This window comes from Lycorma delicatula, chromosome 3 (assembly GCF_047948215.1).
Source record: "Lycorma delicatula isolate Av1 chromosome 3, ASM4794821v1, whole genome shotgun sequence".
Lineage (NCBI taxonomy): Eukaryota > Metazoa > Arthropoda > Insecta > Hemiptera > Fulgoridae > Lycorma > Lycorma delicatula.
In genome coordinates, this window is record NC_134457.1 from 5569336 (window position 1) to 5591246 (window position 21911).

Below are 21911 nucleotides of genomic sequence, written 5' to 3' on the forward strand. Positions count from 1 at the left end.
AATTTATTTACTAATAGCACTTAATGAAAAACCTTACAAGCGACACAGAAGGCTACAGATTATGTATGTGATTGTTTTAAGTCATTCTATATCTAAATTATTTTAATATTTAAATTCCACTATAACAGAACTTATGTGAAATAATATGAGAATAAAATTTAATTAATAAAAAATATTTTTACATGTTAATAGAAAATAATGTAGTTTAAATAGCATAAAATATATCTACTACATATTTTATAGATTAAATATTAATTTTACTTACTTATATTTTTTGACTTATGTAAATTATACGTTTTTTTTTTGTTGACAAAAGATTACAAATCATTAACCTAAAAACATAATCATTATATATGATAATTTTCTATAAAAATATTTTACCCTTGAAATCAGTGAAATATATTATTTACTTAAGTTTATGAGTTTAATTTATTAATTACATACAAACTGATCTAGAACACAGCTGATGAAAATCTGAAAATCGTAAGGTTTTTAAATGCTAAAGTCAGAATAAAATAATCTGAGGTTATACAAACAGTTTCTAGTATTACCGCTCTGATTCTGTGTCTTATTGTTATAGACCCAGAGTCAAGTTTTCAATTTTTTTCTAGTCCTAAATTATCATTTAAAGAAATGAACTTAAAGGATGTAGGTGTTGAAATACATAGGAAGATGGGAATTCTGAATTTTGTTGATAATGTTAGCAAAGGTTTTGAAAATAAGAATTGATTGAAATGTTAATTTGAAAACTCAGGTTTGGATAATTAAAGGTCGGCGATAATAAAGCAAGATATATCTGTTTGATTTGGAATCATCTATTAAAATTGGAACTATATCTTCTGGAATGTGGTGTGCTGAGATATCTTAATTAAGAGTTCTTAGAAAAAGGAAGTATGAAATATGTGAAATTAAATCTACACAATTATTTTCTCGTTTAAACAATTTTTTTACCAATGAATTGATAAAATGAATAATAGTAATAAGCAGGATTATTAGTATGTATCAGGAAAGTATACCAACAGATGTAATACCTGTTAGTGTAAATAACATAACTGTTGAGTAAAATGTAGATTAAAACATAGTTAACTTGAAAATTCAGGAAGTTGGGTAAGAAATAAATATAATTTTATTTTATAAATATAATATAATAATATATAAATAAATATATTTTAACTAGATTAATAATGTTGGATGGAAGGTATAATCAGCAGGAGAATAAAACAAAAGAATATTGTAAAGAGAGGTCAATTGGAAGATCTTACTTTCTGTTAAAGAAAAGTCGGGTTGAGATGATGAGGCCAAATTTATAAAGAGTTGTTTAAAGCAGACTAAACTCTGACAAGGCAGAGTGATTGAACCGGTTCAATCACTACTTAAGCAGTAGTTCACCAATTTAGAAAAATAAAATATGTGAACGCTCAAATTTTCTTTTTTTTAAACAAACAATGCCAAAAAGAGCATAAAAAAGTCAATACCTGTTATAATCTTTTTTCAGTTGTCACCTGGGTCAATCAATAAGTATAGTTTATTAAATATGATCAAAATGAATAAAAAAAAAACTTATTAGTAAATATTTCAAGTATTAGTATAAAATGCTGTAAACTAATTTTTGCATTAAAATTGTTATAAAATTTCTATTTAAATACTGTTTATATAATCATACTACTAAATGCATGATAACTTTTAAAAAATCAGTAAAATTTTGTTTCACATAGTTATGAAAATTTACTTATTATTGTGAATAATAACAATAAAAAATAATAATAATAAGGGTAATGATATAACAATAGTATTTTAAAAATTGTGTAAAATCTAAATAATATATTTTATTGTCATATGTATCATTTAAATGAAATTGAATTATTATTGTCATAAATGCTTTACAATCAATTACATGCACTTTGCTTTATTACAATTGTTAGACAGGTTGATGTTGTTGTAACTGCTTTGTTTTCTTTTGGAAACACGTGAATGACCCAATTCTTTAAGGCTTGAGGAGCATGAAGAACCAGGATATAAAATAGATTTTTAATACAATTGCTCACTTATTTATTGTCAAGTTACACATAGAAAGTTAGTTAAGTTGTACTCTCATGTTCTATTAAATTAATAATAAATATATCGTTTACTTTACTATATAAGAAACTTACTACCAGTAAGTTGCATGGTAATTAGAAATTATGAAATAAAAACTATAGAATGATGTAAATTTTTTCCATAGACCTGGAAGATCCCAGTGCAGTTCTGTACTAAATCAGCTCCCAATACTTATTTAATGCTCAAGTCAGATAATTAAAATGAGGAAAAAATAAAAACAGAGTCCTAACACGATGAACAGCTCAAATTCAATGATCAGCTGGATTTTGAAAAAGGATGCATATATCATGTGATACGCATACTGCTGTATCTATACTGGTCCAGAAGTAACTCTTTAGAGTTAAAAGAAGTTATACAACTTGTTCCATTGCTTGGTGATGCTGTATCTACGTTAGACCAGTTGTGGGGGTTACTCATAAGACATCGTACTATTTAATTGCACAAAATCCAATCTTAAATGACATTCAAAGCAGTTTTCAACAAAAATTTACTCCTAATATTTAAAAATATTATCGTCTTTAATAGGAAATAAATTTATACCTTAATTTTAATGAAATATTTACAGGCTAATGGTATTGTCATTATTTCTTTTAATTATAAATTAACTTTACACTATATAGAATTATTTATTGTCAATTTTTTGAATACCCCACTACAATGAATATTTTTTCAGAACTGATTTTTTTTAAACAGTTCAAAGTGCTTAGTTTGAATTTGAAGGTATTCATTATTGTAGCTTCAAAACATGAAAACATTTTTATTTAAAAAATGATGTATCTAAAAAATATATATATATATATATATATTTAAAAAAATGACAAATATTTACTCTTTTGAAGTAATATTATAATTGTTTTGAAAATATTTTTTTTAAATATATATATATATATATATACATGACATTTTGTGTCTTTAAAATTATTTTACTGTTTGGGAAGTTATAATCAAAAGTAATTGTTCAGATAGGGTTGATTAGCTAAAGGCACAGAGTAGGTATTCATTAAAAATATATGATATAATTAAATACTAAATATCTAATCTTATATAATAAAAATAAAGTAATGTGCGTCACAGATCGATTACAACCTCCTATCTTTCCTTTTGCACCTTTAAGTCCTCACATACCTATGATCCATTTCATCAAGATCTTTACCCTTTGTTTCTGGTACAAAACAAACTATAAAACACAGTCCTCCTACAGATATCGCTGCATACAACCAAAATGCACCATGCAAACCAAATAATTCTTGAAAATCTATAAAGGTTTTTACACCTATGAAATTGCAAGCATAACTGAATGACGTGGCGAGAGCGCTTCCCAATCCTCTGTATTCAAGCGGGAAAAGCTCAGCAATTAAAAGCCATGATATAGGGCTTATACCCATTGAAAAGGCGATAGTAAAAACTAACACACAGAGAAGAGGAATCCAGTCATACTGTGCTGCGATACGATCTCGATGCATATGTTCATAGTACGCAAATGAACCAAAACTAGCTAAAGCCATAGACATAAAGACACTGCTGGCGATAAGTAAAGGTAATCGCCCTACTGTATCTATTAAAAGTCCTGATAGAAGGGAAGACAAAAGCTGAACAAATGCTACTGCAAGTGCGCCGCTGTGGGGATCCATTCCACCAAAAGTTTGTTTAAAAATACTCACAGCATAAAAATTGAAGGCATTCGCCCCAGAAAATCGTTGAAATAACATTAGACCACATGTTATAAAAATCGGTTGCATAATAACTGACATATTATGTTTAGCAGATGTTCTGAGTGCTCTACTTCCAATAACATTTTCCCGTAATGTGGCTAATTCCCTATGAATATCAGCTCCTGGTCCTCTTAACCATTTCAAAGCTTTTACTGCTTCTTGATCCCTTCCTGTAAGCACCAGATAACTTGGTGTTTCTGGAATATATAAAACACTGATAAGCAGCATCATCGGTGCTCCTGCTATGACCAGTGCTAATTGTCTCCAGTCCAGATATGCTCCAACAGCAAAACTTACCAGCATACCAACATGTGAAAGTATTTTAAGAATAGCACTCAAACAACCTCTAATATCTGGCACAGCAATTTCACTGATATAGACCTGTAAATAAAAAAATAAAAAATAGTAATAATTAGAATTAATAGTATTAGTATTTTGAATTAAAATTAGAGTTTAGTTAGCTAATTTATTTACATAATATATTAAACATATTATTGGTTTTCTATGTTTAAAATTACATTAATTGTAATTTTGGTAATTCAGAAGTTCTTGACTGTGCTTTACATGGATGATCCAATGGGTATGTAACCCTATAGCTAAGAATTCTGGAATAACTTAACCAAAATCTTTTCAGAAAAATAGAATAGTTTAAATGCATTTATATTTGTTGTAACTGAATGTAAATATTCATGTTCTTAGGAGTGATGTTTAAGCTCCAACTTATGCAACAAGAGGAGGTTACAATATTTATTTACAAAGATTTCTCCAACCTTCATAAATGAAGTACCACTTGCTTTACCAAAAATTTGATTAATACACTCCAGTTATTAAAGATTTCAATATAGAATTATAAGTAGGTGTTATCTTCATTAACAGCCAGTTCCAGTTCAATTCACTGTAAGAAGATTAGGAAACCAGACTTAACTGATAGGTAATTCAGCCAATATCGATTAATTAAACATTAATGTCTAAGAGAGATATTTTAAATGAATAAAAAAAAAATTTTTTTTTTGTTTTTCTGATTTTAAAGATCTTACTTTGGCTGATTATAACTCAGAATTCATAACCAGATTGTTCCAAATTTTTAAGTTTTATTTGTTAAAGGTTTTAAATGAATCTGACAAACCTCTAATCGCTAAATTTTATACTTTTCCAATTTTTATAAAGATATATCTCCATAATTACAAGCAATGATAAATTGAAAAATTTTAATAATAATCTATTAATCAGAACTTCAGTTTAATTAAATAATTAAAAACTTAACATTTAACTTTGCTGACCTACGCGGCAGAGAAGTAGCATCTCTGTATTTCATCCAGAAGGTTCTGGGTTCAAATCTTGGTATTTTCATACACTAAAAAATTCATCTATTATAAAGCAACTTTAATCGGGATAAGCCTATTGTTATTTTGAGATTAAATTAATAAATGGTTTGAGATCAGGCAGGTTTGTTTATAACACTATAATATATAGTACTTCAAAATTAAAAATAATGTAGTTATAATATTTACTAGTTATATTTAGACAAAATAATATATTCAGTATTAGAGCTCTAAAAAAGGCTTTGTTTATCTGATTTATCTATAAACTCCATCAAATAAAGTTGGTCAGCAACAAATGTAGAAATAAAATTTTTATGTATAAATTATTAAAATCAGAACTAACATTTCAAAGGTATTTATCTTCTAACATAAATAAAAATAATATTTAATTGCACGGTAGTTAAGCAACTCCCCTGGAGAAAAAAGAGTGGTTGAAAAAAGCTTACATAATCCTTAGTAATACGTTTTCTATAATTTTAACAGAATTATTTAATGAGTATACGGCAGATATTTCTTCTTTATAATGCATGTACTAATTCATGTGTGGAATCAAATTAATGAATAGTTAAGAGATATTATTTATTTAATAATAACTACAACATAGAAGTTATATTCTTTCATTTTACTTCCTTTTTGAGTATTACCATATTTATTATTATTATATGGTTTATTCAATATAATTCATTTTCATTATCAACCTGTGTAACAAGTGGTGGAGTCTCTGCTTGGTGGCCTTTGTGGCGTGAGTAGTAGCATCACAGCTTTACATCCGGAGATCCCAGATTCGAATCCCTGTCAGGCAACATTTTCACATGCTAAAAAATTACCATTTTATCTTATCCTCTGAAGCAATACCACTTTGAGGGTGGTTCTGGAGGATCTGTCTTTCATCTAGAAGGTTCTGGGTTTGAATCCCAGTCAGGTTTCACAATTTTCATAAACTAAAAAAATTTATCTTCCATAAATAGATGAAACGGGGCGATTAGCCTGTAATTGCTTAATTAAATAAATAAAATAAAATTATACTTATTTGCATTATTTTTGTTGAATTAGCAATTTTCTAACAAAAAGAGGATAGTTGATATTAAATTACTCGCAAAACTAAGTACTCTTGCCCCATTGAATTTTGGTTTTTCCTTGTTGCTTAAATAGCCGATCTTTAAAACAATGATATGAGAATCTTTAAATTATCTGTATGTGTTGTATTATACTCTAATAATCCCTTATCTACTTTTTTTAAAAATATAATAGAACATTTTGAAATATTGAAAAGTACTATGTTCATTATTTGGTAGGTCCTTAAGAATAGTAATGCACAAAAAGAGCTACAGTCTATGCCAGAGCAAAATTCACTTTACTTTCAGAGATTACTCAAATAAAATTTTTGAAACAAAACCTGAAATTTAGGAATTAAACATTAGTCACAACTACAAAAAAGGAAAGGTTATAAAAAATTACCTTGATTGATAACGGCATTAGCTACAGAAAGCGTAAAAACTACAAAAATCACTTAGTTTGAATGATCTACTGGAACTAGTTTACTAAATATTTACACCATCGGTATTTTAACCTTATTTTCTATGCTGCTACTCTCTGAGAAATTCTAGGTGTTACAGATAAGATAGTTAAGGATGCAATTTGTAGTCTTATCAATGATCAACAATTTCTTCAAACAAAAAACTGATGGTTTAACATTTTCATTCTACAGTTATTTCTATAATACTATGTGATACTAATACAGAAAATGAAATTGAAAATACAAATATGAAAAGAAAGTGAAATTGAATAATTTCTGTTGATCTGAATAATTTTACGATTTAAATTATAAGTTATTAGAAAAAGTAAAGACTTGTTAAACATTCATTTATTGTAATTGCATTACATAAAATGTCTGAATTAGGTTTATATACAACAGTCAAGTAGGATTTTAGTTTCAACCAATCTCAGTTTCCTAGATCTTCTATGTGGAAAAATACAGTCACTATGATATGGTTTTTTTCACAGTATATTATTATTTTTTGTTTATATTATTTCTGTGTAAAAAAAAATCACAATTCTGCTGGTCTTTGCTTAGAAATAAAATACATTAAAGCAAAATATTCAATGTCTTAATAATTTTATTTTATTAAATAATAATTAGAGAAAAAATATCAATTAGGTTTTTATTGTTCCACAATGTGATTCAAATGATTAAAAACGTTTTTGAATTGGTAATAATTTGGCAGGAAAAATTTACATAATGTTTTTGTATTGTCAACTTTACTTATAAGAATTTTTTATACAAATAGTGGACATTTTTAAAATCTAATATAAGTAATAAAAGTGAAAATCAGTTCATATAAAAAGAATAAGAACATTTTCATTGAATGTACTGTTTAAAATCGATTCATTTAATGAATTAAAATTAAATATATTTTTGAATGAACCACCAAATAAATACACACTGTAATAGAACAAAACTCATCAACTGAGAACCATTTTTTGATTTAAGATCATTTTTAATATTTTAATGATTTAAATATAGATATAGAAATGTTATTTTTATAAAAATAAATTTTTTACGTGATTAATTCTTGAATTCTACAGTACAAGAAGAAATGTCAAGTCTGATCAAGATTTAAACCCATGACTACTGAATGAAAATCTGAGATGTTACCATTCCATCATGATGTAGTTACATCAGAGGTGAAATTACATTAGTATAGCAAATATTCAGTTCAGTTTTATTTACAAAGATATCTAATACAAATGAATTACAAAAATCGCCATATGCTGTTAGTATATTTATAAATGCAAGTCACAGAATTTAAACATTTGAAGCAAAAATGAGGTTAATAAAGTAGAGTGAAAGAAATTATAATGCTTGAGTAAATAATTAATTGTTCTTACAACAATTAATATTTGAAGAATTCTGTGCTTGATAACAAATTAAAACTAAAAGAATAAATTATTAGATTTTATCATATATGTAAAGTAAAATTGTAAAAGACTTCACAATCCTGTGAAATAAAAGTGTTTACAATTCTAGTTTGTTTAGTACTCAAAAATAGAGGTTTTGTTAGAAAAATATTCTCTGAAAACAAATTAATCATAATAGTGTAATAATTGTTTGAAGAAGCCTTTCACTATTCTGTAGTTCTGCTCCACTTACCTCTTTTATATTCAACATAAACACAAAAATAATCTGTTTTTGTTGTAAGATTTTGTAAACAGATACTAGGGAAGAAAAAAAAATGTTGCCAGATCTGCTTTTCATTATTAATGTAGATTATAATCTATTAAATTTATACCAATGTATATAATCAGTACACAATAGACATTTTTACTGGTTCATTTATGGTATTGGCCTGATTCCACAGATTCTATGTAAAATAAAACAATAAACTTTTTCGTGTGAAAAACAAAAAAATATGCTAGTGCAATACAAAAAAAATATACTCATAAATTAATGGATTTTTAGATCAGCATTTCTAGATTAACTGTGAATATAATGTTCAGTGAAGGGATTAGAGTTAAAGTATTTTCTCAGTTAGTCTGATTATTAATTAAGGGGCATTGTTTTTTATACAGAAATTTAGAAGGTTTGTATTAGTTAGGGGAGTAAACTACATACAGTAATATTGCAAACATTACTTTTTTTATAATCCTTGTAATTATTTTAGAAACTGAATGTAAATTGTTAAATTGAATGTCAATTTTGTTACAAAAAAAAAAATTGTTGTACATTCTTATTACTAAATAAAAACTAATAAAGTAAAGTAAAAGAATACAACATTGCGATTCTTCAAAATTAAACATTGTTAAAGAACAATTTAGATGATAGGAATCTTTAGATAAATTCTTGGATATAAACTTCTCTCTCTCAGTATGTGTGCGCGCTCGCACATCCTTAAGAATGTGTGAATATGCCTGCTTGTATCCAATTTTTTAGCAATATTTACAGGAAAGTATTGATAAACTGTTTTGAATGCAATACCTTTATAAAGAGCACATAATATATGTCCTTTATAATTCCCTTCATTTTGCCCTTTAAATTGTCCTTTACAATTATGCTGGCTCTGGGAAAATATTGATATGAACGGTTTTCGAAATCAAGGCCAATACGACTTCATGAAAGGGGTTGGCACTGAGGATTGCATTTTAAATGCTCTTGTTGAGGTGGAAAGTACCAACTGTAAGTATGTTTTGGCAATTTTTACTGACAAAAAGGCAACATTTCCTTCCTTGTGTTAGAATTCTTTTCTCTATGAGTTAGAACAGCACAATGTTCCCGTAGCCCTGAAGACAGGAATACATGACTATTTGTCTAACTGTACGATTCTGTTTAAGGATATGCACCTAGTTGTGGAAAAATCCATCACCAGGGGAAGCCAGCAAGGTTCCGTTCTCGGTCCCTTGCTGTCGAACCTGGTATTCGACGGATTTCTGCGATTGACATTTCCAGAAGGGGTCACGGCCCAGGCTTTCGGCAATGACTGTCTCCTGTTAGTTCATGGTAATTCAAGACCACAGCTAGAAGACCAGATGCAGGTGACTTTGTCAAACGCAGAGGGCTGGATGGACATGCAAAATTTAAAGATTTCTGTGCCCAAGACGAAGTGTACTCTTCTCAAGGGTGCAGACAAATTATCGTACAGTCGTAATCCCTACATTAAATATAAAGGCTGTGTAATCAGCCAAGTTCATAAGTACCTAGGTGGTTTGTTCGATGAAAAGTTGCTGTTTAGCAACCACCTTAGGCAAGTAGTAGCAGACTCTGTCTCTGTGATGTACAAGCTTAGGAGGATTGCTCGGAAGGATTATGGGTTGTCAGAACGTCAATTGTACATGGTGTACTGAAGTGTCTTCGAAAGTATGACCTCTTATGCTGTGTCCATTTGGGTGCATAGGTTGGAAAGAAATCGAGCACTTATTCAAAATTTAAGGAGTGCCCAGCACAGAGTCTTAATCGTATGCACTGGTGTGTTTAAAACAACCTCCTACGAGGCTACCACAATATTGGGAAAGGCTCTCTCAATCGTTTTAGTGGTAAAACTTCGGGTGACCATGTAGAAATTGCGAAGAGGTAGGGAGGTCGAGGTATTTGAGATGCGAATTTTAGGCGGGCCTGTACTGGAGTGGAACAGTGATCACAATGCACCGGTTCTAAATTTCAAACAGTTGCCCATCTCCCACCTGTGGAGGAGGCTTTACAGCCTCATGATATAGATTTATACAGGACTTGGGGGGTTGGTATGCCTCTAGTTTGTTTTTAAGGACAACGGGAGCCCAAGTGCTCTCCAACCATGTGAATTTGAACCAATATTTGTTTTGATTCTGCCTGGCAGCTGATGAGCTCTGTGTTAGCGGGAAGGTCCAGTCAAATGAATACATGATGTTCGACTACCCAGCTCGTGGGGAGGCCAGAACTCAGGCCACCCTTGAACTTAGAGGTCAAGGGGAAAATTGGCCACTCATAAGTGGCGAGTCAATGTGGCGTGAGCTGCATTGTTGGACCATGTGGGAGCTTCTTGATGCCATTGCTTTGCTCAACCGGCATCAGTAGTTTAAGGGATATAAGACTCCTACCGCTTGCTGTAGGAAGCTATCCTCCAGAAATGGTTGGTCATCAGTCAAATATAGCTCCAAGCGCTATAATATGGTGGCTTGGTACTTGCTGGCATTCAGCAACCTAGGCGTGGCAGTAAATTGCTGTTCTTGATGGAAAAAATTTTAATTACTGACAAGTCATATATTTTAGTATGTAGGCAGGGTGCATCTACCCAGTTTAGTAATATATGACAAGTGAGCAGTGGGACGCAAGCAAGTGGTGTAGGGTACCACGCTTATTTCGCTCATGCAGTTAGGTAAGCTCTAGGAGCTAATTATGATATTGATCGCTAAATCATTTTGAGGCACAATAGCAATTTGTGGCACAGACATTTGGTCTTATGCTTTAGGGCAACCGAATGGGGTGGTGGTGGGAGAAATGCCAGACAAATCAAAATTTCCTTTATAAGGGTAGGATAAAATAAAAATTTCCCTGAAGAAGGCCAGAGATTGGTTATTGGTCAACCGATCTGAAATATTGTCTTGATCAGTCTCGGTCAATCAATCAGAATAATATATTATAAAACTTTCACAGAAAGTTAAAAAAATTTTAATTCTAAATGATATAGATATTATGTATAATCATTATTCAACAATGAAGTTTCTCAATCATTATCATTGTATGAACTAAGTTTCCCAACTATCTAATTCCTATCTATTACAGATTTTTTTAAAACTTAGCTTTTTTAGTAAGCTAATTTGATGACTAGTTTCTAACAAATGTTGGACAGTCAACATCAGTCAACAGTACAGCAGTCAGTTTCTTTTATTTTTTTAATATTTATAATGAGCTGAATGTCTTATTCTTCATTTATTTAATCTAAAATTTTATAATTCTTCATTCTAGTTGTGTTTAAGTTAACCTCTAGCTGGGAAGGTCAAAAATAATACTGCATAGTTTTTTCAATAGTTTGTTTTACTGTTATTTTATATTAACAGTTACAAACTGTAGTGTTTTATAAATATTTAGAATAAAATAGGAAAAAAAATTAGTAACTAATTGTAAAAGTTAAAATTTGTTTGTTTTGCAAAAGAAATCATTAATGACTAAATCACTTACTCTGTAGGTCCAAAAGAATCTTTAGGAAACAATTATTATAATATTAAAGTGTTATTTTATTTTTTAAGTAAAATTTTGAAAATTTTCATTTTAAAAATTGAATTTAACAGTTGAAACAATAATAACTTAATTAAAAAAAACAATATAAGTAATATTACCTGTGATACCAGTAAAACAATAGCACAGCAGAATCCACCAATAAAACCAGTAGCAAACATCATTTCAACACTATTAGCAAAAACTGTAACGATCCATGAAGCTGAGAACGGAATCGATGTAAACACTAGCACTTTTTTTCTGCCAAATTTCATAGCAAGCCCTCCAAACATTCCTCCAAAGAGAGCACCTAAAAGGCTAAGACTAGCTACCCACGATGCTTGTTGTTGTGATATTGTAAATGCATCCGTAAAATTTCCAGTATGGATAGCATAATTTTGTTTATCTTGAAGTGATGCAATCGCAGGGGAGCTGTAACCTTTACCGAGACCTGCAGCAAATGATCCTAGTGATACCGCTAATGCAGCTAGCACCTGCAAGAGAAAAAAGTATATTTACTTAATCAGCTTTTTAATATATATATATATATATATATATATATATATATATATATATATATATATAAATATACAACCATTATATAGTTAAAAAATTATCTTAAAAATATCCAGCAAAAATCTGATTATTCTATATTTTAAATCATACTCACAGTAAATAATTTGGGCAGATTTTGTCAGACTGAGGAATCTGTAGGTCTATAGCTAATACCTTCTCTGCTAATACAACACTCCTTTAAATTGCAAACATTCCTTTGGAAAATTTAATTAATATAAGATTTTTCCTTATACAGCAGTTCTGTGACAAATTTATGGATGGAATTTTTAACTTGTAATTCAACTGCAGTATGGCATTTTGTTGTTAATCATGATTTTTAGGTTGCAATAACCTATCCACATGAATGTTTGCTCTGACAAAAAAAAATTATCTCACTGCATTAAGGCTGATAATGAAGTTATTTTAATACATTTGTTGAATTTCACCACACTGTTCCATTCATTTCACATAAAGTGCATTAATTTAAAAGATATTCAGCTCTGACATTTTTAAATGATAACAAGATTGAACTGTTTAAAAAACATTAAAATTCATAACTGAAAAGATCTAGGACCAGTCACTTCATCTGAAGGTAGGAGTGCTTAATCAGTAACAAATAGAAATTTAAATATATTCAAAAATAATTTAAACACTTTGTGGCTTATTCTTACGGATTTTATCCTTAACATGACTTGATCAAATTTTCTAATTTTTGTTCTTTCCACTTATCAAGATTTTCCACATGATAAGGAATAGACACAGTTTATAAGGGATGTAGATATACTAATTTGCACGATACTCAAAATACTCAATAACTATCAGAATTTACATACTAGTTTAATCATTGAATCTAACACGGGGTATAGAGTTGAAATTTTTCTGGGGTCCACATTGTCTTTAATTGAAATTTTCATTTTTCCTTTCCTCCTGAGCCTCTTATAAAAATCCAATAAGAATCCTGCGTCCTGGCTTCTCATTGGTTGCAAAGCTGTATTTAACTGAATCTATACTTTTATTTAATTGCAGGTACTAGACCCAGTTATCATTACCAGAGATACATACAATTTAAAACATATGAAAAATACTAAGTTTGATAGGGATCAGAAACCCAGAATCTTTTGTGTGAAGAAGTGAGATACTATGATTCACTCACACGGAAGTCAGCGTCACGATGTTGAGGTCAGGTTTAGATTTGGATATCACTCTTCAATAATGAAAAACAGGAAGAATATAAAAAGCTATACTACTTGATTATTGATATAACTGGAAAAAACAAAAAAATGCTCAGAGAACTTATAAAAATATTTTATTTAATATCTAACACTAAACGGTAATTTTGATTATTAAACTGTCATCCATCAGCAAACACTAACAAAAAGCATATGTAACAAAATAAATAAATAAATTAAATGTATAAATTTAGAAAGAGAAATGATTATAATTAAAAATAATAACTGACAAATAAGCATTCCTTTCAAAACAATAAAGAATAAATTTTTAGAATAGGAGTAAAAAATACAGTAATAGCTGTTTTTTTGGCATAATTTGATTTAATCTATTAGAAAGCACATACGTAGCTTAAAAATATTATAACATCGGTATGCTCAAACCTATAACTCAGAATGTCCACCATGACCTTAAGGATGCTGTTTATACAGGTCAGATAGACAAAATTTTACCTCAAGAAAGAGAGAGATAATCTTAAATCAATCAAGAAATTGTGTCTACTGATGATGGTTGCTTAAGAACCAGAATGGCCATCAATCTTTAAAGATTAAGTAAAAATTTTTGAGTATTTTCTGGCTTTCCAGTTAAATAGAAAGAATAACTGATATATTTTTCCTTCTCTTATTAATAATCATATGGGAATGTAATTCAGTACTTGCTTATTATTAATATATATTCACAGTTCTTTTGTACATATAAATTAAATTTATGATAAAGTGATATATAAAAGTTTGGTTACTTTTCATTTTATTTTTTACTTGGCTTTTGTAACACATTATTATTATTATAAATACTTCAGATGAATAAAAAAAGCGCATGCATACAGCTAAAATATTTATTATTATTATTATGTTTTAAACAAAATAAGTAAGTACACTTGCTTTTTTAGTTAAATATGACAAAAACTAATTGAATCAAAGAACAATTTGGTTCAATCAAGAATTCAACCTAAATTATTTTTACAACTGATTATGAACATTGTTTTTCTTTATAATTAAAACATTTATAAAAACCTTTTAAGAAGATAATTGGGTGCATGAACTCCGTGATTTATCTGAAGAAATATCAGGGTACTATGAGAGCATTAAAAATCAAAATAATAATAAGGCAGTGAAACATAAATAAACAAATTTAGTGTATTGGTGTTATAATAAATAATATATTCAGCTGAGAACATAATTCCAATCAAGAATTTTAGATGTGTAATTCCCAGGGAAACAAAAAGAAACTATTCCAGGATTTGCTAGGAAGAATCAAGGAAAAAATTCTCATTTAGTATTATCAAAAAAAAGAAAGCTAAAAAACAAAAAATTCAGGTTTATCTAATAATATTGTTTATAAATGCATCAATAAATAAATATTGCAATGAAAGCAAATCTTTTAATTTAATTTTAAGTAAATCGCTATTATACTGAGTAAAATGAAAATAGTCTTACTGTTTGGTTTGATAAAAGTACAAATCGATATTTTTTAGAATAAATTAGTTATTTTATAGTAAAGATTGAACTCACAACTCGTGAAAAGATCAGATTTTTAATTAATTAAAATGAATTTACAGGAATTATATTTATTAAAACAAAGATTTGACAATTTAGCAAAAAGATATTATACTGCTAGTATCCAGTTTTACTTCCTTGTATGTATGTATCTCGCATAACTCAAAAAAAATTAGCCGTAGAATGTTGAAATTTTGAATTTAAGACTGTTGTAATATCTAATTGTGCACCTCCCCTTTTCATTGCAATTGTCTAGACCAAAAATGTCCAAAAAAAAGCCTAAAATTCAGAAAATTTGGATTTTGGACTTTTTTTTAACTGCAGTAACAAGCTCTCATTGAGAGCTTTTCAGTGATCCCTGTAAGTGGTACTTATTTTCATTGGTTCCAGAGTTGTAGCGAAATAAAATTTTAATTAATGAAATATTTGATCTTACAAGGACAAGGCATATCAGTTCGAATCTGACTTCATTTCCTTTTTTTAACTTTGTTTTTTTTTTTTAATTTAAAAGTATTGATTTATCAATAATTATTAACCTATGATTGTAAAAAATAAATTACAATTAATAAAAATTCAATAATAATAATAAAAAAAAAAAATATTAAAAAATCAGAAGTTATTAGTGAAATAAAATTTTATGTACTTTTCATTTAAAAAAAATGTGTACATGTAATTTAATAGGCATACAAGGATGTCATGTGATGTCCACATCAGATTTTTATTACAATACATAACAATATATAAAACCAATAATGTCACCACACGTAGAAATATATTGGTCTAAAATGCTTCAGATTTTTTTATGGTACCTTAGGGTAGTTGTCAGTTGCAAATACATAGTTCACTGATATTTTGTTATATCAAAATTTTGTTCTTTGAGTTATGTATTGTGATGCAACTCATCATGTCTATGAATATGTGTGGTGTATGCAGTGTAGTTAGATGTGTGTGGCGCTATTCAATAACTTTTCCGTAAATATGTAGTAACCATTGTTATCATTTTGTGATATTTATTTGTTGATGAATGATTTCTCTGTTTGACCTCATAACCTGTCTAAACTACAATCATGACTTTAGTTTATGTATTTTCCAGTTTTTGTCATTCTTGTTATTGTATGTGAACAATGAGAGTCTTGTTATTTCATTCAACTTCAACCGTTCACACTTGTGTACATGTTACATAAGGAAAATTAATGGATCGCCACACATATATTTCAGAATTATATCATGAATATTTTATCTGTTACGGTTTCTAAATGGAAATTATAACTTATGTATTGTGAGGAATAGCAGCATTTTTTAAAATTTTTTTTATGGAAGTACAGGTGAGAAAAAATAGAGTAGTATTTATATGCTCGGCCCACATTATTAAAGTAATTTTTTTTCTCATCTTGTTCTGTACAGTTTTTGTTGATTCAGCAGTTTTTTTTATCTTTTCCTAATGACTTTTCCTCTTCCTTTCGTAATGTTCCCTATTTTTTATATAATTACCTTAAGTAGAAAAAAATGCATTAAAACATTTACTTTCTTTTTTTTAGTAAGCATTTCATTTAATGAATTTTTAAATATGTAACATAACAGTGACAAAAATATAATGACAAATTCTAGAATAGAACCTGGTTTAGGTTTACGCTTTGTACCATTTTGTTTACAACATTGACTGGCATGACTTCTCAAGTACAGCTAAATGTCAAAAGAAAAAAAGAAAATCAAATCTGTTTGAATTTTATTTAATTTTTTAAATATACCATCCCTCAGAGATGAAAATATAAATAAAAATATGACCAAGTCATCTCTCATCAGTGGAAGGAGGGAAATAGTGCCAACATTTTCAAAAACCTTTTAGTCTATCGACATAGAAATATATTATTTGTGGTTTTGTAAAACGTTTCAGTCAAAATATTTTTTTAAACTGTAAACTCAAATCCCCCAAAAAATGAAAACTTCTTAAATCAATAAGTTCACAGATTATAATTACACGACTTGCCATGGAGGCCCTCTATGCAAATAATTAGGAAAGTTTGGTGATGAAAGTTTGGGTATTTTATTATCAATATAAATATTTTCTGATTTTCATTATTGTTATTATTTCTTTTTTATGAAAATATTATCTTAAGGAACTGAAAATTTTGTTTTAAGAACTCTTATTTAAAATTTAAAAAAAGTTTCAGAAAAATATTTTTGTGAATATTATGATTAATTTTTGATTTGAAAATGTTTTCTTTAAAACACATCTTATGAGATGAGACATTTTAATAAATTTCTTTCCGCCAATAGAAGTAGAGCCATCATATATAATTTTTAAATAAAAAAATATAAAACCATTTACATTTTAAGGCGAACCATTTACAGTTTTAAGATAATAACTTTTACCTTAATTAATAATGTGCATTCATTTAAAACTGATTTATAATCTGTAAATAGGGTAGGTAGGTACATCGTGTTATAAAAATTCAAATTTTTAATTAAAAATACAGAACAGTGTAAAACTATTTTATAATGAGAAACTAAACTGAAGTTACAAACATAACATGATTATAATGGCTCAAGTCATGGTGCTTTCAGTTGTTTTTTCTATCATCTTTAGCAGCTGGTGGTACCTGTTTTTACTCCTGTCTCTTTCTGTTCTGCTGTGACATTTCTTGAGTTACAAAAATATGCATTTTGGATGCATTCAAAGCAAAGAACATACTAGACTTGAATAATCAGTGCATTTTGATTATTAATGTTTCTTTTTGTTTGTTTAATTCACAAAACTAAACCTTTTTCATGCTAGGGTAAAATATCATGTTTCTTGTTAATGGTGACTGACTAGTGATCTGCATCGATCAGGTGACTGTAAAATGTTGACTAAGCACCATTCACGAGTGCTTTTATGTTATCATTTTATCTTTATTAAAAGAAGCTTATTTTCCTTATTTATCTGTTTGATGTAGAATACTTTTCTATTAAATCAATTTTGTTTATGAGTAATGACCTTGATATTCTACATGTATATAATAAAGGACACACCTTAATGTACTGAAAAATAAAATTTACAAACAAAAGCATTAAACTAGGTGAACAATGATTCAAATTTATTATAGCTTTGCTGCAACTATATCTTAAATATGTTTACCAGACCAAAAAACAGTCAGTAATAACAGTCAATCAATGCCAAAATAGAGAATACCAAACACTAAAGATGGAAAATATTGACGGAAAGTGCTATAAGTTTTAAAAGTGAATAAGGTTCAGTTCGCCATTAAAAATAAATAATTTGCACAAATTTCAGGACAACCATCATGGACAAAACCATCACAAATAATGTGATAATGCATGACAAATTTACTTAACAAGTTTAGTTAGAATAAGTTCAGGTATTTTTAAACCGAGGTTAAACATTCAAACATAAAATGCAAAAAGGTTTTAAATACTGGTATTGAAAAATAAATGGCAAATACATTTAGAATAAATGCAATTTATTACAATAAATTAAAATAAATTTTTATTACAATTTTGTTAAACTTGTTTTGATGAAAGTTTAAAAGAATTTTTATATAAATTCTAAATAAATATTTTTTAAGTTTTGTAAGGCTTACTTTGAATTTATTTAACTGAAGTCACAAACAGCAACAGAGTGAATTTTGGTGTTTCCAGAATTTGAAACACTTACTAGATTCTACACATTTCTCTGATGGAAGAATAATTACTATATACAACAGAAAAATATTAATAAATAATTGATTCAGATCAATATATATTTATAATCATCATATATATATATATATATATATATATATATATATATGCTACTTTATGAATAGAAAAAGGAAAGCCTTTCTGTTTAGGCTTCAGAAGTTCTGTGTATTACTTAAAAACTCATCGATCCAAGCGATATTGGTTCTTAAAAAATTCTTCCTCCAATAAAATGATGGAAAGGTCTTTTAAATGAATTAGCAGTTAATAAAAAATGGGAAAGAAAGTATATTAGTGTCCTTCCTTGTCGACTGAAATATGCTGTTATACAAAAAAAGCTCAGTAGTTGGCTTTAATAGAGGTGGTATAAACTATTGTTTTTATAGCAGAAATAGCACATTCTTAATAAATGCATGGAAAAGAGAGAATTTTTAATTTTTTTAATTTTATCAAGCGACATGATTTTATATTTACCAAATAACGATCTGATAATCCATTCTTTTAAAAGACGCCCAAATATATTACATTTTTGATGGGAGTGTTGGTAACCACAATTATTGATGATGAGCTTAGCTTTTCATTAAGCCACTTCTGATAGAAATTTTGATTTTGTGGCAGAGAAAATCAATTGTCATTTAACAAGAAAACAAACAATGTCAAATGATGGGCAACAAAAATACTACTATTATCATTAACGGGAATATTATTTATGTTATTTCATCCACCAGAGAAACACATCACAACGATTTTTCCATATTTGAAATTTTGTAGATGCACTTACAGTCCAATAAGTCTTTGAACCAATAATTTTTTGATATTATCTTTGGAAGCAAGTAAACAAATGGTACAGCATATACAACAAAGAATATTGGAGTTTTAAAGCTATTTAATTTTGACCCATAGTAATAAATCACAAATAAAATGAAATAAAGCGTAACTATTACAGTTTTTTTCAATAAGTGCTCAATGTGAGCATCTTCCGTCACACGGTGTACATCCAATCAATAAGAGAGTTCATCTCTTAACAGAGATAAGAGAGTTCAACACTTTAATCAGCATGTCTGTGAGTAATAGAGGAATCAGCTACTTCAGTTCTGAATCTCATATCATGTAGATCAGTAGGTAGTGGAGGCGTATACAGAAGATCCTTTATAATACCCCAAAGGAAAAAATCATGTGGGGTCAGATCAGCCAAACAAAGAAGCTCTGTTGTTGGTCTATGTTAACTAATCAAGTATTTGGGGAAAACATCATTCAATGAATTTTGTTCAGAGAAACACCATTTAAGGAGGTGCACCATTTTGTGCGCCTCCTCACCAAATAGAATTCTCTAATCTAACTTGCAGTTCAGGAAAGAGCCATGTCCACAACGTATCCAAAAAGCAACACCTAATGCGCTTACTCGAGTGAAAAAGAACAGTCCATAAATTTTCGGTTAGAATATTTCGCAGAAAATATTATAAGAGTTCATGAGGATTTTCTGACCTCCAGATACAGACATTATGTGTGTTAACTTTTATATTTAGATGAAATGTCGACTCATCACTAAATACAATACAATCAAGAAAGTCGGTCATCTTCAAGCTGCAATATTTTGATCACGAGGCCAGTACTCACAGCATATGCTTCAAAACCTGTTGTGGATGTGAATAGTATGGGTAAATATGCAGGTGTTTCCTTACAACATTCCGCACTGTCATCACAGGCATTGCTAGTTCGTGGGCCAGCCTTTCTAATAAATATTTTAGGACTATGCAGAAAAGATTCTCTGACATATTAAACATTTTCTTCAGATACCCTTGGTCGTTCCATACCCTTTACTTTAAACAGAGGTCCGGTCATTTCAAACCAATTACGCCATTGATGATGTATTGTCAAACGGAGAATCGCAATTAAACTTTCTACCGAGTGCACTTTGAACTGTAACTATAGATTCATATTAAACAAATCGAAAAAACATAGAAGATATTTATTCAGGAGTTGCCAACTTTGCTAGTGGCGTTGTCATGCGGAAGACAGAGAATCGATCCATTGCCATGCGTGCAACTAAAATAGTTTATTTGCTGTTTGATTCTAGCCTTAAATCAGCACTATAAATTTCATTCTATTGTAATAAATTTAAAACCCGATATTATTTTTTGTACACCAGGTATATCTCTAATGAAATGAATAAGTGAGACTCTAATAAGCTCAGGTACAGTACAGTACCACTGCTATTCGTATCATGACTGCACACAATTTGGCACACAATAATTAATCAGTTCAGCGTGCCTGGAGGCTATGTAGAAGATTTAAAGAGATACAGTACTAATGATAGACAGTGATGTCAGCAAACCGGCAAAGGGAAAGATCAAGCGGTTAAAAGTGAAAACATAATTTGAAAGCAACATTTTTTTGGACAAACCATTAAAAATTGTTTTTCCCAGTGGGTAGCGGGTGACACTATTTTGATGGTCTGAACAATCTTCTGGTATGCAAAACCAGATATATTGATTGAGTCGCATAGAATGCTGCTCATCAATTAAAAAAAGTCATTATTTTATTTATATTACTGTTTAGTTGTTTAATCTAAAATATGGTGTCCATAAAGTTTTTCCATGATTACAAAAAACTTATTACAGTTACAGCTGTGTGGTTTGTAGAAAAAAAATAAAAAAATATCAATTTTTTTTTTTATATTAGTTTGTTGGAGGTAGAGGCAGAGAAGAGGGCATTGTCAATCCAGGAGAAAATGACGTCAATCCAGGAGAAGGCGCAATTTGTGTTTTGATATCTCAAGTCGAAATCACCGATTACGACTTTAGAAGGAAATACGGACGACCAGCATCTGATAGCAAGGAGAATGGAAGTGTAATCGACCTTGCGCGAATAAGGCGGCCATCCGTTAACAAAGAGAAGGTTGAGGTTGTGCGGCAAGCATTTCTACATAGCCCTTTAAAATCGTGCGTCTTGTGAACTACAAATTCTTCGGTCAACGGTGTACAAATCCTTACACAAGAAACTAGGGTTGCACCAGTATAAAGTTCAGATATTGCAACATCTACAGCCAGATGACGGCGCTCGTCGTGCGACCGAGATTTTGCAACGGATTGATAACGACAATGAGTACCTGCAGCGTGTGTTTTTTCAGATAAGGCTA

The 21911-nt window shown here is 29.2% G+C and overlaps 1 protein-coding gene across 2 annotated transcripts in view; it reads right to left on the reverse strand.

Moving 5' to 3' along the window:
* Window positions 1–3009: 3009 nt before the first annotated feature.
* Window positions 3010–21911, reverse strand: part of LOC142320839 (facilitated trehalose transporter Tret1-like) — a 563915-nt gene continuing 545013 nt past the window's right edge. For both annotated transcript variants that reach the window (XM_075358815.1, XM_075358816.1), the window contains 2 exons: window positions 11939–12310; window positions 3010–4190 (listed from right to left, as the gene is read on the reverse strand). In XM_075358815.1, the coding sequence (XP_075214930.1) occupies window positions 3207–4190; window positions 11939–12310 (1356 nt within the window). In that variant the 3' untranslated portion in view covers window positions 3010–3206. The remainder of the gene's footprint in view (window positions 4191–11938; window positions 12311–21911) is intronic.